This window comes from Salmo salar, chromosome 01 (genome assembly GCF_965601325.2).
Source record: "Salmo salar chromosome 01, fSalSal1, whole genome shotgun sequence".
Classification (NCBI taxonomy): Eukaryota; Metazoa; Chordata; class Actinopteri; order Salmoniformes; family Salmonidae; genus Salmo; species Salmo salar.
The window spans coordinates 104,190,001-104,209,038 of record NC_138291.1 but is presented as its reverse complement, the minus strand read 5'-3'; the positions used below and the strand labels follow the sequence as shown (position 1 = coordinate 104,209,038).

Genomic DNA, 19,038 nt, shown 5'->3' with positions numbered 1-19,038 from the left:
TAGTATCTAACAGTGCAGTAGTGTCTAACAGTGCAGTAGTATCTAACAGTGCAGTAGTGTCTAACAGTGCAGTAGTGTCTAACAGTGCTGTAGTATCTAACAGTGCTGTAGTGTCTAACAGTGCAGTAGTATCTAACAGTGCAGTAGTATCTAACAGTGCAGTAGTGTCTAACAGTGCAGTAGTATCTAACAGTGCAGTAGTATCTAACAGTGCAGTAGTATCTAACAGTGCAGTAGTATCTAACAGTGCAGTAGTATCTAACAGTGCAGTAGTGTCTAACAGTGCAGTAGTGTCTAACAGTGCAGTAGTGTCTAACAGTGCAGTAGTGTATAACAGTGCAGTAGTGTCTAACAGTGCAGTAGTATCTAACAGTGCAGTAGTATCTAACAGTGCAGTAGTGTCTAACAGTGCAGTAGTGTCTAACAGTGCAGTAGTATCTAACAGTGCAGTAGTGTCTAACAGTGCAGTAGTGTCTAACAGTGCAGTAGTGTCTAACAGTGCAGTAGTATCTAACAGTGCAGTAGTGTATAACAGTGCAGTAGTGTATAACAGTGCAGTAGTGTCTAACAGTGCAGTAGTATCTAACAGTGCAGTAGTGTCTAACAGTGCAGTAGTATCTAACAGTGCAGTAGTATCTAACAGTGCAGTAGTATCTAACAGTGCTGTAGTATCTAACAGTGCAGTAGTGTATAACAGTGCAGTAGTGTCTAACAGTGCAGTAGTATCTAACAGTGCAGTAGTATCTAACAGTGCTGTAGTATCTAACAGTGCAGTAGTGTCTAACAGTGCAGTAGTGTCTAACAGTGCAGTAGTATCTAACAGTGCAGTAGTATCTAACAGTGCAGTAGTGTCTAACAGTGCAGTAGTATCTAACAGTGCAGTAGTGTCTAACAGTGCAGTAGTGTATAACAGTGCAGTAGTATCTAACAGTGCAGTAGTATCTAACAGTGCAGTAGTATCTAACAGTGCAGTAGTGTATAACAGTGCAGTAGTATCTAACAGTGCAGTAGCGTCTAACAGTGCAGTAGCGTCTAACAGTGCAGTAGCATCTAACAGTGCAGTAGTGTCTAACAGTGCAGTAGTGTCTAACAGTGCAGTAGTGTCTAACAGTGCAGTAGTATCTAACAGTGCAGTAGTATCTAACAGTGCAGTAGCGTCTAACAGTGCAGTAGTGTCTAACAGTGCAGTAGTATCTAACAGTGCAGTAGTGTCTAACAGTGCAGTAGTATCTAACAGTGCAGTAGTGTCTAACAGTGCAGTAGTATCTAACAGTGCAGTAGTGTATAACAGTGCAGTAGTGTCTAACAGTGCAGTAGTATCTAACAGTGCAGTAGTGTCTAACAGTGCAGTAGTATCTAACAGTGCAGTAGTGTCTAACAGTGCAGTAGTATCTAACAGTGCAGTAGTGTCTAACAGTGCAGTAGTGTCTAACAGTGCAGTAGTGTCTAACAGTGCAGTAGTATCTAACAGTGCAGTAGTGTCTAACAGTGCAGTAGTGTATAACAGTGCAGTAGTATCTAACAGTGCAGTAGTGTCTAACAGTGCAGTAGTGTATAACAGTGCAGTAGTATCTAACAGTGCTGTAGTATCTAACAGTGCAGTAGTGTCTAACAGTGCACTAGTATCTAACAGTGCAGTAGTATCTAACAGTGCAGTAGTATCTAACAGTGCAGTAGTATCTAACAGTGCAGTAGTGTCTAACAGTGCAGTAGTGTATAACAGTGCAGTAGTATCTAACAGTGCAGTAGTATCTAACAGTGCAGTAGTATCTAACAGTGCAATAGTATCTAACAGTGCACTAGTATCTAACAGTGCAGTAGTGTCTAACAGTGCAGTAGTATCTAACAGTGCAGTAGTATCTAACAGTGCAGTAGTATCAAACAGTGCAGTAGTATCTAACAGTGCAGTAGTGTCTAAAAATGATTCACAAAATACACACAAAACTAAAATTAAAAGAATGGAATTAACAAATATATTAATTTTAGATTGAGCAATATCGGAGTGGCATTGACTAAAATACAGTAGAATATAATACAGTATATACATATGAAATAAGTAAAGCAGTATGTAAACATTATTAAAGTGACTAGTGTTCCATCATTACAGTGGCCAGTGATTCCATGTCTATGTACCTGTATATACGGCAGCAGGGTTGAGTAACCGGGTGGTAGCTGACTAGTGATGGCTATTTAACAGTCTGATGGCCTTGGGATAGAAGCTGTTATTCAGTCTCTCGGTCCAGCTTTGATGCACCTGTACTGACCTCTCCTTCTGGATGATAGCAGGGTGAACAGGCAGTGGCTCAGGTGGTTGATGTTCTGATGATCTTTTTGGCCTGTAATATCGGGTGCTGTAGGTGTCCTGGAGGGCAGGTAGAAATGTTATTGAGTCACCATGGTCATGTTACTTCTGGGGACACTGGAGCAAAACCAAAAGGACTGTTTCTTATTGGACACGTACAAAGATAGTACTTCTTGTTTCACTCCGTTATTGAAGGTTTTCTTCCATTTTGTGTCTACTTAATACTTCCCTGTTTCACTCTGTTATGGAGGGTTTTCTTCCAGGTTGTACCTACTTAATACTTCCCTGTTTCACTCTGTTATGAAGGGTTTTCTTCCATTTTGTGTCTACTTAATACTTCCCTGTTTCACTCTGTTATGAAGGGTTTTCTTCCATTTTGTGTCTACTTAATACTTCCCTGTTTCACTCTGTTATGAAGGGTTTTCTTCCATTTTGTGTCTACTTAATACTTCCTGTTTCACTCTGTTATGGAGGGTTTTCTTCCATTTTGTGTCTACTTAATACTTCCCTGTTTCACTCTGTTATGAAGGGTTTTCTTCCATGTTGTTCCTACTTAATACTTCCCTGTTTCACTCTGTTATGGTGGGTTTTCTTCCATTTTGTGCCTACTTAATACAACCCACTTACTGTGTTGGAGGAGAGGGGTGAATGAATGAACTTCAGTACTGTAAATTCTTTACATTGCACAAACCTAGCAAAAGCTTAGAACCACAGATTTCCTTCAAACTTAAAACCTGTTCTCCTGTAGATACTCTGTGGTTAGTTTAGCGCTGTCTTGCAGCCGTTTAGCTTTGCCTCAGATCACACACTGATGACAGACAGCAGTAGATACTCTGTGGTTAGTTTAGCGCTGTCTTGCAGCCGTTTAGCTTTGCCTCAGATCACACACTGATGACAGATAGCACATACACTGAGTAGTGGAGAGGAGACCGGGGGCTACACACACAGACACACCCACACCCACCCACACCCACCCACACCCACACACACACACACACACACACACACACACACACACACACACACACACACACACACACACACACACACACACACACACACACACACACACACACACACACACACACACACACACACACACTAGCTAGCTTTATTATTACAGATCTATAATTCATCACTCGTCCCCTTGAACCCTCCGTGGCACACACACACACGGATACTCACACACAAACACACACACATTAAAAAGCAGACACATACACACCCCATCCCACGCCCTGGCCCCATAAACGCTAGTCAGGGAGGACTATCCAGACTATCTCTGGTATATCCAGGCTACTCCTCAAGCGATCAGGATGTTGTAGCTGCTGCTGCTAGCCTCCATCTCTTTAAATCAATGTGTGCTGCTACACTATTTCCCCAGATACACAAGTTAGACTCCGGCCCAAATGGCACCTTATTCATTATATAGTGCACTACTTTTTACCTGAGCTCTATGAGCCCTTAGGTGGGGCACTATAGAGGATAGGGTGCCATTTGGGACTCACTTAGTGTTTGAATCTTCAGAGGCAGGAGGGTTAAACAAGTGTTACTGCTCTCCTCTTTTGTTAAGTGATCACCAGGCAGCCCCAGATATTGATCTCTCCATGTAGTGATCACCAGGCAGCCCCAGATATTGATCTCTCTGTGTAGTGATCACCAGGCAGCCCCAGATATTGATCTCTCCGTGTAGTGATCACCAGGCAGCCCCAGATATTGATCTCTCTGTGTAGTGATCACCAGGCAGCCCCAGATATTGATCTCTCCGTGTAGTGATCACCAGGCAGCCCCAGGTATTGATCTCTCTGTGTAGTGATCACCAGGCAGCCCCAGATATTGATCTCTCTGTGTAGTGATCACCAGGCAGCCCCAGATATTGATCTCTCCATGAAGTGATCACCAGGCAGCCCCAGATATTGATCTCTCCATGTAGTGATCACCAGGCAGCCCCAGATATTGATCTCTCCATGTAGTGATCACCAGGCAGCCCCAGATATTGATCTCTCCATGTAGTGATCACCAGGCAGCCCCAGATATTGATCTCTCCATGTAGTGATCACCAGGCATCCCCAGATATTGATCTCTCCATGTAGTGATCACCAGGCAGCCCCAGATATTGATCTCTCCATGTAGTGATCACCAGGCAGCCCCAGATATTGATCTCTCCGTGTAGTGATCACCAGGCAGCCACAGATATTGATCTCTCTGTGTAGTGATCACCAGGCAGGCTCAGATATTGATCTCTCCATGTAGTGATCACCAGGCAGCCCCAGATATTGATCTCTCCATGTAGTGATCACCAGGCAGCCCCAGATATTGATCTCTCTGTGTAGTGATCACCAGGCAGGCCCAGATATTGATCTCTCCATGTAGTGATCACCAGGCAGCCCCAGATATTGATCTCGCCATGTAGTGATCACCAGGCAGCCCTGATATTGATCTCTCCGTGTAGTGATCACCAGGCAGCCCCAGATATTGATATCTCCCATGTAGTGATCACCAGGCAGCCCCAGATATTGATCTCTCCGTGTAGTGATCACCAGGCAGCCCCAGATATTGATCTCTCCATGTAGTGATCACCAGGCAGCCCCAGATATTGATCTCTCTGTGTAGTGATCACCAGGCAGCCCCAGATATTGATCTCTCCATGTAGTGATCACCAGGCAGCCCCAGATATTGATCTCTCCATGTAGTGATCACCAGGCAGCCCCAGATATTGATCTCTCTGTGTAGTGATCACCAGGCAGCCCCAGATATTGATCTCTCTGTGTAGTGATCACCAGGCAGCCCCAGATATTGATCTCTCTGTGTAGTGATCACCAGGCAGCCCCAGATATTGATCTCTCCGTGTAGTGATCACCAGGCAGCCTCAGATATTGATCTCTCCGTGTAGTGACCACCAGGCAGCCCCAGATATTGATCTCTCCGTGTAGTGATCACCAGGCAGCCCCAGATATTGATCTCTCCATGTAGTGATCACCAGGCAGCCCCAGATATTGATCTCTTTGTGTAGTGATCACCAGGCAGCCCCAGATATTGATCTCTCTGTGTAGTGATCACCAGGCAGCCCCAGATATTGATCTCTCCATGTAGTGATCACCAGGCAGCCCCAGATATTGATCTCTCCATGTAGTGATCACCAGGCAGCCCCAGATATTGATCTCTCCATGTAGTGATCACCAGGCAGCCCCAGATATTGATCTCTCTGTGTAGTGATCACCAGGCAGCCCCAGATATTGATCTCTCTGTGTAGTGATCACCAGGCAGCCCCAGATATTAATCTCTCTGTGTAGTGATCACCAGGCAGCCCCAGATATTGATCTCTCCGTGTAGTGATCACCAGGCAGCCTCAGATATTGATCTCTCCGTGTAGTGACCACCAGGCAGCCCCAGATATTGATCTCTCCGTGTAGTGATCACCAGGCAGCCCCAGATATTGATCTCTCCATGTAGTGATCACCAGGCAGCCCCAGATATTGATCTCTCTGTGTAGTGATCACCAGGCAGCCCCAGATATTGATCTCTCCGTGTAGTGATCACCAGGCAGCCTCAGATATTGATCTCTCCGTGTAGTGACCACCAGGCAGCCCCAGATATTGATCTCTCCGTGTAGTGATCACCAGGCAGCCCCAGATATTGATCTCTCCATGTAGTGATCACCAGGCAGCCCCAGATATTGATCTCTCTGTGTAGTGATCACCAGGCAGCCCCAGATATTGATCTCTCCATGTAGTGATCACCAGGCAGCCCCAGATATTGATCTCTCCATGTAGTGATCACCAGGCAGCCCCAGATATTGATCTCTCCATGTAGTGATCACCAGGCAGCCCCAGATATTGATCTCTCTGTGTAGTGATCACCAGGCTGCCCCAGATATCTCTCCCATGTTGCATTTAGGGGCTTAACAAAGTAATACTGTCTGCCTGGTCCAGGCCTACAGGACTGACTGTTAGACTAGAGGCACAGAAAACACTCAGGCACACACGCACACACACACACACACACACACGCGCACACGCGCACACGCGCACACACACACACACACACACACACACACACACACACACACACACACACACACACACACAGACACACACACACACACACACACACAGCCCGAGACCTTTAGGAGTGTGTAAGGCTAGAAGCCATGAGGCAGGGTGTTAACGGAGAAGATACCTGGCTCTGACTGAGATGTGTGTGTTTGCAGGGTGTCCCCTATGTGGAGGGCAATGGGATGAGCAGTCTGTATAAACTGCAGGTAAGAACTTCACTGTACTCATCCTCATCACCTTGGTGAGTCAGGTGTTGCCGACGATGCAACTAGCATCACAGTGCTAGTCAACAGTTGTATAGTTGACATGTTACTCATAGTCTGTTGATTGTTGAGCATCGGTAGGGTGACCTTCAAAGTAAAGATTACCACATTCCCCTATATACTGTAGGCTGCTGTAGATACCATATCATCAGATACCATGTAATCGGATAACATATCATCAGATACCATGTAATCAGATACCGTGTCATCAGATACCGTGTCATCAGATACCGTGTCATCAGATACCGTGTCATCAGATACCGTGTCATCAGATATCGTGTCATCAGATATCGTGTCATCAGATACCCTGTAATCAGATACCATGTCATCATTGTGTTGAATGTTATGATGATAATACTAGTTTCTCCACAGAGTGGAGGAGCCATCTCAGGACCCCCTGGAGCACCAGGTGCACCAGTAAGTATCTCATCATCTACTGTCTCATCATCCATCCTCCTACTGTATCATCCTCCTTCTGTCTAATCATCCTGCTGTCTCATCATCCTACTGTCTCATCATCCTACTGTCTCATCCTACTTCTGTCTAATCATCCTGCTGTCTCATCATTCTACTGTCTCATCATCCTACTGTCTCATCCTCCTACTGTCTCATCATCCTCATGTCTCATCATCCATCCTCCTACGGTATCATCATCCTACAGTCTCATCATCCTACTGTCTCATCATCTACTGTCTCATCATCCATCCTCCTACTGTATCATCCTACTTCTGTCTAATCATCCTGCTGTCTCATCATCCTACTGTCTCATCATCCTACTGTCTCATCATCCATCCTCCTACTGTATCATCCTACTTCTGTCTAATCATCCTGCTGTCTCATCATCCTACTGTCTCATCATCCTACTGTCTCATCATCCTGCTGTCTCATCATCCTGCTGTCTCATCATCCTACTGTATCATCATCCTGCTGTCTCATCATCCTGCTGTCTCATCATCCTACTGTCTCATCATCCTACTGTCTCATCATCCATCCTCCTACTGTATCATCATCCTACTGTCTCATCATCCTGCTGTCTCATCATCCTACTGTCTCATCATCCTACTGTCTCAACATCCATCATCCTACTGTCTCATCCTCCTTCTGTCTCATCCTCCTTCTCTCTCAGCATCCTACTGTCTCATCATCCTACTGTCTCATCATCCATCATCCTTCTGTCTCATCATCCTTCTGTCTCATCATCCTACTGTCTCATCATCCTAATATCTCATCATCCATTATCCTACTGTCTCATCATCCTACTGTCTCATCATCCATCATCCTACTGTCTCATCATCCTTCTGTCTCATCATCCTGCTGTCTCATCATCCTGCTGTCTCATCATCCTACTGTATCATCATCCTGCTGTCTCATCATCCTGCTGTCTCATCATCCTACTGTCTCATCATCCTACTGTCTCATCATCCATCCTCCTACTGTATCATCATCCTACTGTCTCATCATCCTGCTGTCTCATCATCCTACTGTCTCATCATCCTACTGTCTCAACATCCATCATCCTACTGTCTCATCCTCCTTCTGTCTCATCCTCCTTCTCTCTCAGCATCCTACTGTCTCATCATCCTTCTGTCTCATCATCCTACTGTCTCATCATCCATCCTACTACTGTATCATCCTACTTCTGTCTAATCATCCTGCTGTCTCATCATCCTACTGTCTCATCATCCTACTGTCTCATCATCCTGCTGTCTCATCATCCTGCTGTCTCATCATCCTACTGTATCATCATCCTGCTGTCTCATCATCCTGCTGTCTCATCATCCTACTGTCTCATCATCCTACTGTCTCATCATCCATCCTCCTACTGTATCATCATCCTACTGTCTCATCATCCTGCTGTCTCATCATCCTACTGTCTCATCATCCTACTGTCTCAACATCCATCATCCTACTGTCTCATCCTCCTTCTGTCTCATCCTCCTTCTCTCTCAGCATCCTACTGTCTCATCATCCTTCTGTCTCATCATCCTACTGTCTCATCATCCATCATCCTTCTGTCTCATCATCCTTCTGTCTCATCATCCTACTGTCTCATCATCCTAATATCTCATCATCCATTATCCTACTGTCTCATCATCCTACTGTCTCATCATCCATCATCCTACTGTCTCATCATCCTTCTGTCTCATCATCCTACTGTCTCATCATCCATCATCCTACTGCCTCATCATCCTACTGTCTCATCATCCTACTGTCTCATCATCCTACTGTCTCATCATCCTACTGTCTCATCATCCTGCTGTCTCATCATCCTACTGTCTCATCCAACTACTGTCTCATCATCCTACTGTCTCATCATCCTACTGTCTCATCATCCATCATCCTGCTGTCTCATCATCAGACAAGATTAGTTTATTTATTCAGATGGGCCAAATCCCAACTTGAAATCCAAGCATGCAGATACTTTTAAGCACGCAAACATGTGTACTGTACTGTACTGTACTGTACTGTCAGGAGCCAGACATGTATTCAGATCCTGTGTACTGTACTGTACTGTACTGTACTGTCAGGAACCAGACATGTATTCAGATCCAGTGTACTGTACTGTACTGTACTGTACTGTAAGGAACCGGATATGTATTCAGATCATGTGTACTGTACTGTACTGTACTGTCAGGAACCAGATATGTATTCAGATCCTGTGTACTGTACTGTACTGTCAGGAACCAGATATGTATTCAGATCCTGTGTACTGTACTGTACTGTACTGTACTGTACTGTACTGTCAGGAACCAGACATGTATTCAGATCCAGTGTACTGTACTGTACTGTACTGTACTGTAAGGAACCGGATATGTATTCAGATCATGTGTACTGTACTGTACTGTACTGTACTGTCAGGAACCAGATATGTATTCAGATCCTGTGTACTGTACTGTACTGTCAGGAACCAGATATGTATTCAGATCCTGTGTACTGTACTGTACTGTACTGTACTGTCAGGAACCAGATATGTATTCAGATTCTGTGTACTCTTCTGTACTGTACTGTACTGTACTGTCAGGAACCAGATATGTATTCAGATCCTGTGTACTGTACTGTACTGTCAGGATCCAGATATGTATTCAGATCCTGTGTACTGTACTGTACTGTACTGTACTGTCAGGAACCAGATATGTATTCAGATTCTGTGTACTGTACTGTACTGTACTGTACTGTCAGGAACCAGATATGTATTCAGATCCTGTGTACTGTACTGTACTGTACTGTACTGTCAGGAACCAGATATGTATTCAGATCCTGTGTACTGTACTGTACTGTACTGTCAGGAACCAGATATGTATTCAGATTCTGTGTACTGTACTGTACTGTACTGTCAGGAACCAGATATGTATTCAGATCCTGTGTACTGTACTGTACTGTACTGTACTGTCAGGAACCAGATATGTATTCAGATCCTGTGTACTGTACTGTACTGTACTGTACTGTACTGTACTTTAAGGAACCAGATATGTATTCAGATCCTGTGTACTGTACTGTACTGTACTGTCAGGAACCAGATATGTATTCAGATCCTGTGTACTGTATTGTACTGTACTGTACTGTACTGTACTGTCAGGAACCAGATATGTATTCAGATCATGTGTACTGTACTGTACTGTCAGTAACCAGATATGTATTCAGATCCTGTGTACTGTACTGTACTGTACAGTACTGTACTGTCAGTAACCAGATATGTATTCAGATCCTGTGTACTGTACTGTACTGTACTGTACTGTCAGGAACCAGATATGTATTCAGATCCTGTGTACTGTACTGTACTGTACTGTACTGTACTGTCAGGAACCAGATATGTATTCAGATCCTGTGTACTGTACTGTACTGTCAGGGTCTGAAACGCACAGGCCATACTTTATCATCCTAAGAGCAGCTGTCATCTCCTTCACTGTCTCCAGCCTTCCAGTTAGACTCAGTCATGTTCAGTGAGAGCTCACTGGTGGGGAGAAACTGACAGAGAGAGACTGACAGATAGAGAGAGAGACTGTGTGTGTGTGTGTGTCAGAGAGAGAGAGAGAGAAAGAGAGAGAGAGAGAGAACACACTGAGCAGTGGCCTGACTCTGTTCTCTCTGCATTGTGCGTCTGTGGCGAGGTGTGGTGACCTGATTTACTTATCAAAACCACTGAGCTCTGCCCTTATCAGTCTGTCTGTAATCTACCTACAACCCTAGGAGACTTTACCTCTTCCATCATAACACACAGACACTCCGCTCACAGGACCCGTAGGGGTCCACAAAGAGAACTCAGAAAAACTGGTCAACTGTTTTGCACACAATGGGCAGCCTACCCAGGGACCACAGTAGAACCTCTGGGGAGCATTGCTCTGTGCTGTCTGTCTGTCTGTCTGTCTGTCTGTCTGTCTGTCTGTCTGTCTGTCTGTCTGTCTGTCTGTCTGTCTGTCTGTCTGTCTGTCTGTCTGTCTGTCTGTCTGTCTGTCTGTCTGTCTGCATCTAACATGTACTGTACTGCTGAGGATATTACTGAATGTTAAATATATTACCTGTCAGGTATATTAACTGTTTGTAATGTACACTTGCTAAATGTATTTTTCTTAAATGTAATGTATTTAATGTCAATTGTAATAGTTTATAATGTTATTTTAGGTCTGAGTTGGACCCTGGGAAGATTAGCTGTCGCCATGGCATCAGCTAACAGGGATCCTAATGAAACATTCAATTCATTCTAGAAGAATTAAGAAATAATTACAATTACGAGTTAAAATGGAGAACAATGAAAGCAACAGGCCACAGTAAATTATACAATATGTCCATTTTAGTTTAGTTCCGATTAGATTTTGCTGTTTGTTTTATGTCTCTAATTGTTTAAATTTTTTGCACGCTGTTAACTTTTATTGACAATAAGTCTGACTTTATGACTATAACTGTACAGCTGCCAGTGTATATAAACAGTACAGTCATATCCTGTATTAAACTTGACACTTACCAAAAGTTAAAGTAATTGATGCTAAAAGTCTTAACAACAAAAATGCAATTTCTCTGTTAACCCAGTTAAAAATCTCTTAAAGGGTTTTAGAAGGGCCTCCCAAGTGACGCAGCGATCTAAGGCACTGGATCGCAATGCTTGAAGCGTCACTACAGACCCGGGTTCGATCCCAGGCTGTGTAACAACCACCCATGAACGGAAGTCCCATAGGACAGCGCACAATTGGCCCAGCGTCGTCCTGGTTAGGAGAGGGTTTGGCCCAGCGTCGTCCTGGTTAGGGGAGGGTTTGGCCCAGCGTCGTCCTGGTTAGGAGAGGGTTTGGCCCAGCGTCGTCCTGGTTAGGAGAGGGTTTGGCCCAGCGTCGTCCTGGTTAGGGGAGGGTTTGGCCCAGCGTCGTCCTGGTTAGGAGAGGGTTTGGCCCAGCGTCGTCCTGGTTAGGGGAGGGTTTGGCCCAGCGTCGTCCTGGTTAGGAGAGGGTTTGGCCCAGCGTCGTCCTGGTTAGGGGAGGGTTTGGTCCAGCGTCGTCCTGGTTAGGGGAGGGTTTGGCCCAGCGTCGTCCTGGTTAGGGGAGGGTTTGGCCCAGCGTCGTCCTGGTTAGGGGAGGGTTTGGCCCAGCGTCGTCCTGGTTAGGGGAGGGTTTGGCCCAGCGTCGTCCTGGTTAGGGGAGGGTTTGGCCCAGCGTCGTCCTGGTTAGGGGAGGGTTTGGCCCAGCGTCGTCCTGGTTAGGGGAGGGTTTGGCCCAGCGTCGTCCTGGTTAGGGGAGGGTTTGGCCGGGGGGGCGTTACTTGGCTTATCTCACTCTAGCGACTCCTTGTAGCAGGCCGGGCGCCTGCAGGCTGACTATGGTCGTCAGGTGAACGGTGTTTCCTCCGACACGTTGGTGCAGCTGACTTCCGGGTTAAGCGGGCGGGTGTTAAGAAGTGCGGTTTGGCGGGTCATGTTTCGGAGGACGCATGACTCAACCATTGCCTCCCGAGCCTGTTGGGGAGTTGCAGCGATGAGACAAGATCGAAATTGGGGAGAAAAAGGGGGTAAAAATCAAATGTCTTAAAAGATTTAATACATTTCTTATGTCTTATGTAAAAGGTCTACTGTATATGACTTTGTAATTGGAGTGATTGCCTTCCACTGTCTCTTTCTTCTGTATAGGGCCCCAAAGGAGACGAGGGAAGAGTGGTGAGTTTAAATCTTTTCATTCTAGGGAATATATTTTATTGAAAGTGTTTCTCACCTGTTTTCATATGCAGTCCAACAGAGCTAACAAAGGCGACTTAGGTGAGGGAGCTTTACAACACATCTGGGTTCAAATACTATTTGAAATCATTTCAAGTACTTTATCTGGGCTTGATTGAGTTTGACTGGCACAATGGAACCAATAGAAGGGTCACAGAACTGCAAAACCCTCCCACCCTGCACTGCCGACAGGCTAAAGCAAACACTGAACGTATTTGAAAGATTTCAAACAGTATTTGAACTCAGGTCGGTTCTCCAATACAGTCTCTATGGTTCACTTCAACATAAGTCCCTCCACTCTGGAGCTGGGAACACAAAATAAAATAATGATCACGTCTCCTCTTGCACAATCAAATGACTGTTCTATATTGTCTTGCCTGTGGGAGACAATGAACCCTCTTTGCTCTCTGTAATGTCTACTGTAACTCCCACGCACACACACACACACATTAAGAGAGAGAGAGAGAGAGAGAGAGAGACACACACGGTCTCTCTCTCACACACACACATACATACACACACACTCTGTCTCTCTCTCTTTCTCTCACACACACATACACACACACACTCTGTGTCTCTCTCTTTCTCTCTCTCACACACACACACACACACACACACACACACTGTCTCTCACTGTCTCAATCTCTCACATACACATTAACACACACACACAGACTGTTTCGGACACACAAACACACACACACACACACAAGCACAAACAGACTCTCTCAGACACACAAATACATACACACACACACACACATACAGACAGACTGTCTCAGACAGACACACACACACACACACACACACACACACACACACACAGACTGACTGACTCTCTCAGACACACAAACACACACACACACACACACACACCGAGGAATGGAAACAATACAACTCCTCTCTTCTGGTATCAACTTGAATTCTCCATCTCTCTCTCTGTCCTCGTGGGGCCAATTGCATTCTTTATTGTTTTGCTGCGGTGTGATTTTTCACTGGGGATGTTCATTTGACATTTGAATAAATTGTGCGAGCTGCGGTTCCTGGTGCTGCGGCTCGGTCGGTGGAATTGCCCCAATCCGTCTCGTGCACGCACGCACACGCACACGCACACGCACACTCAGACACAGACTCAGACACACACACGCACACACAGACACACACGCACACACAGACACACACGCACACACGCACACACAGACACACGCACACAGACACACGCACACACACACACACAGACACACGCACACACAGACACACGCACACACAGACACACGCACACCCCCCCCACACACACACACACACACGCGCACACGCACACGCACACACACACACGTACACACAGACACACACACACACGCACACACAGACACACGCACACACAGACACACGCACACCCCCCCCACACACACACACACACGCGCACACGCACACACACACGTACACACACGCACACACAGACATACGCACACACAGACACACGCACACACAGACACACGCACACCCCCCCACACACACACACACACACACACACACACACACGTACACACACACACACACACACACACACAGACACACGCACACACAGACACACGCACACACAGACACACGCACACACTCACACACGCACACGCACACACAGACACAGACACACGCACACACAGACACAGACACACGCACACACAGACACACTCACACACGCACACGCACACACAGACACACGCACACACAGACACACTCACACACGCACACACAGACACACGCACACACAGACACACGCACACGCACACACAGACACACGCACACGCACACACAGACACACGCACACACAGACACACGCACACACAGACACACGCACACACAGACACACGCACACACAGACACAGACACACACACACAGACACGCACACACACAGACACACACACAGACACACAGACACGTACACACACACACACATAGACAGACACACACACACATACACACACACGCACAGACACACACAGAAACACTCACACACAGACACACACTCACACACAGACACACACTCACACACACCAAATTGCCCCAATCCGTCTCACCACAGCTGATCCCCGGCGGCGATCCCAATCTGTCCCGTTCCACTCTAGCCACACTATGTTATTCATGACAATCTACATGTGTGATAATTACCTGCCCCATCCATCTATGTCAGAGCAGAGGACAGAGCAGGCCTTGGCCCTACAGTAGTGTGTAATACCGTTTTTCCATGGCACATACAGTAGAGCAAGACCAGACCAATAGAAGGGGGAGAAGGGATGTGTATTTCTACTGTAGTAAAGGAGTCAGACCAGACCAATAGAAGGGATGTGTATTTCTACTGTAGTAAAGGAGACAGACCAGACCAATAGAAGGGATGTGTATTTCTACTGTAGTAAAGGAGTCAGACCAGACCAATAGAAGGGGAGAAGGGATGTGTATTTCTACTGTAGTAAAGGAGTCAGACCAGACCAATAGAAGGGGAGAAGGGATGTGTATTTCTACTGTAGTAAAGGAGTCAGACCAGATCAATAGAAGGGGGAGAAGGGATGTGTATTTCTACTGTAGTAAAGGAGTCAGACCAGACCAATAGAAGGGATGTGTATTTCTACTGTAGTAAAGGAGTCAGACCAGACCAATAGAAGGGATGTGTATTTCTACTGTAGTAAAGGAGACAGACCAGACCAATAGAAGGGGGAGAAGGGATGTGTATTTCTACTGTAGTAAAGGAGTCAGACCAGACCAATAGAAGGGGGAGAAGGGATGTGTATTTCTACTGTAGTAAAGGAGTCAGACCAGACCAATAGAAGGGATGTGTATTTCTACTGTAGTAAAGGAGACAGACCAGATCAATAGAAGGGGGAGAAGGGATGTGTATTTCTACTGTAGTAAAGGAGTCAGACCAGACCAATAGAAGGGATGTGTATTTCTACTGTAGTAAAGGAGTCAGACCAGACCAATAGAAGGGGAGAAGGGATGTGTATTTCTACTGTAGTAAAGGAGTCAGACCAGACCAATAGAAGGGATGTGTATTTCTACTGTAGTAAAGGAGACAGACCAGACCAATAGAAGGGGGAGAAGGGATGTGTATTTCTACTGTAGTAAAGGAGTCAGACCAGACCAATAGAAGGGGGAGAAGGGATGTGTATTTCTACTGTAGTAAAGGAGTCAGACCAGACCAATAGAAGGGATGTGTATTTCTACTGTAGTAAAGGAGACAGACCAGACCAATAGAAGGGATGTGTATTTCTACTGTAGTAAAGGAGACAGACCAGATCAATAGAAGGGGGAGAAGGGATGTGTATTTCTACTGTAGTAAAGGAGACAGACCAGACCAATAGAAGGGATGTGTATTTCTACTGTAGTAAAGGAGAAAGACCCAAATAAGCTGCTGACTGCCTGCAATGAGAGATAAATCTAGTCCTATAGACAGTTCTATCTTGAAGTAAAAACATATCATCATCAGTCTACTGTTTTGAAAGGTGATCTCCTATACCAACATACCTTGTTCTCCATCCTTCACTCCATACTCCATCTTTCTCTCTCTCTCCCTCTCTCACACTCTTTTTCTCTCTCTCCCCCTCTCTCTCTCTCTCCCTCGCTCTCTCTCTCCCTCTCTCTCTCACACTCTTTTTCTCTCTCTCTCCCTCTCTCACACTCTTTTTCTCTCTCTCCCCCCTCTCTCTCTCTCTCACTCGCTCTCTCTCTCTCCCTCTCTCTCTCACACTCTTTTTCTCTCTCTCTCCCTCTCTCTCTCTCGCTCTCTCCCTCACTCTCTGTCTTTCTCTCTCTCTCTCTCTATCTCTCTCTCTCTCTCTCTCTCTCTCTCTCTCTCTCTCTCTCTCTCTCTCTCTCCTCTGTCCTAGACTAACTACTCTGTGTTATGTTCCAGGGAGATCCTGGATCCATGGGTTTACCTGGACTAGAAGGACTACCTGGAGCCAAGGTAAGCCACATACAGCCCTCCTGTAGCCTTTATACACTACTGAGCCAAGCCAAGCCAAGCCAAGCCAAGCCAAGCCAAGCCAAGCCAAGCCAAGCCAAGCCAAGCCAAGCCAAGCCGTACTGGGCCACACAGCTGAGCCAGGCCGAACAGACCATCCTCATCCTGCATGACCTCCCCAGATTACAGTTAGGCAATAAGGTATGAGGGGGTGTGGTGTATGGCCATTATACCACGTCTAAGGGCTGTTCTGGATACAGCCGTTTGCCGTGGTACGTTGGCCATATACCACAAATCCCCAAGGTGCCTTATTACCAAGGTAATTAGAGCAGTGAAGAAAGTGTAATAGCTACCATGACACTACCATCAGTAACATACTGTAACATACTGATGTAGACGACCTTGATATGGGGGTTACAGCTCTATGTGTCTGTGTAACATCCCTCACACCTCTAGGTCTTAATCTAGATGTCAAGGCTAGCACGCGCTCTGTCTGTCCTTCCTTCAGGGAGCTGTCGTCAAAGAGTTATGGCGATATCGTTCCGACACACACACACCTCATATTACAGACAAATGGCCAAGTGCTCAACACTGCTGCTTTTATTTGACATGAAAGGTTAAGGAGAGTTTGTTTATGATAGATCCACACTTCAACAAGAGGTTAAGTATGTCTGAATACAACTACATGGAATAGAATAGAAGAGTCTCAGAATGGGCTTTGAAAGACAAGTCCTAAGAGATGCATAAACATAACCATGATGCTTCTCTATGGAGCTTCTCTGTCTGTCTCTGTTCTAGTTTCAAACCTCATGGTGATTTGGTTTATACATTATATAGTTGTATAAGTAGTTCTATGTCTATTTCAGTTATATAACGAACATGTATCTTGTCCTGTAGGGTGAAGTGCTGTAGACTTGACTTATATACTGTAACAAGGCTGTATGTTGCTATATGTTTGAGTTGTATAAAAGGCTGTATGTTGCTATAGGTTTGAGTTGTAAAACAAGGCTGTATGTTGCTGTGGGTTTGAGATGTAAAACAAGGCTGTATGTTGCTATAGGTTTGAGTTGTATAAAAGGCTGTATGTTGCTATAGGTTTGAGTTGTATTAATGGCTGTATGTTGCTGTGGGTTTGAGTTGTAAAACAAGGCTGTATGTTGCTATAGGTTTGAGTTGTATAAAAGGCTGAATGTTGCTGTAGGTTTGAGTTGTATTAAAGGCTGTATGTTGCTATAGGTTTGAGTTGTATAAAAGGCTGTATGTTGCTGTAGGTTTGAGTTGTATAAAAGGCTGTATGTTGCTGTAGGTTTGAGTTGTATAAAAGGCTGTATGTTGCTGTAGGTTTGAGTTGTATAAAAGGCTGTATGTTGCTGTAGGTTTGAGTTGTATTAAAGGCTGTATGTTGCTATAGGTTTGAGTTGTATAAAAGGCTGTATGTTGCTATAGGTTTGAGTTGTATAAAAGGCTGTATGTTGCTGTAGGTTTGAGTTGTATAAAAGGCTGTATGTTGCTATAGGTTTGAGTTGTATAAAAGGCTGTATGTTGCTATAGGTTTGACTTGTATAAAAGGCTGTATGTTGCTATAGGTTTGAGTTGTATAAAAGGCTGTATGTTGCTGTGGGTTTGAGTTGTATAAAAGGCTGTATGTTGCTGTAGGTTTAAGTTGTATAAAAGGCTGTATGTTGCTGTAGGTTTGAGTTGTATTAAAGGCTGTATGTTGCTATAGGTTTGAGTTGTATAAAAGGCTGTATGTTGCTATAGGTTTGAGTTGTATAAAAGGCTGTATGTTGCTGTAGGTTTGAGTTGTGTAAAAGGCTGTATGTTGCTGTAGGTTTGAGTTGTATTAAAGGCTGTATGTTGCTATAGGTTTGAGTTGTATAAAAGGCTGTATGTTGCTGTAGGTTTGAGTTGTATAAAAGGCTGTACGTTGCTATAGGTTTGAGTTGTATAAAAGGCTGTATATTGCTGTAGGTTTGAGTTGTATTAAAGGCTGTATGTTGCTGTGGGTTTGAGTTGTATAAAAGGCTGTATGTTGCTGTAGGTTTGAGTTGTATAAAAGGCTGTATGTTGCTATAGGTTTGAGTTGTATAAAAGGCTGTATGTTCCTGTAGGTTTGAGTTGTATAAAAGGCTGTATGTTGCTATAGGTTTGAGTTGTATAAAAGGCTGTATGTTGCTATAGGTTTGAGTTGTATAAAAGGCTGTATGTTGCTATAGGTTTGAGTTGTATAAAAGGCTGTATGTTGCTGTAGGTTTGAGTTGTATAA

The 19,038-nt window shown here is 45.0% G+C and overlaps 1 protein-coding gene across 5 annotated transcripts in view; it reads left to right on the top strand.

The window, feature by feature from the left end:
- The window catches only part of col19a1 (collagen, type XIX, alpha 1), a 260,397-nt gene that overhangs the window by 204,651 nt on the left and 36,708 nt on the right, over nucleotides 1–19,038 (top strand). For all 5 annotated transcript variants that reach the window (XM_082978540.1, XM_082978539.1, XM_082978535.1 and 2 more), the window contains 4 exons: nucleotides 6,513–6,563; nucleotides 6,993–7,037; nucleotides 12,730–12,756; nucleotides 16,722–16,775. In XM_082978540.1, the coding sequence (XP_082834666.1) occupies nucleotides 6,513–6,563; nucleotides 6,993–7,037; nucleotides 12,730–12,756; nucleotides 16,722–16,775 (177 nt within the window). The remainder of the gene's footprint in view (nucleotides 1–6,512; nucleotides 6,564–6,992; nucleotides 7,038–12,729; nucleotides 12,757–16,721; nucleotides 16,776–19,038) is intronic.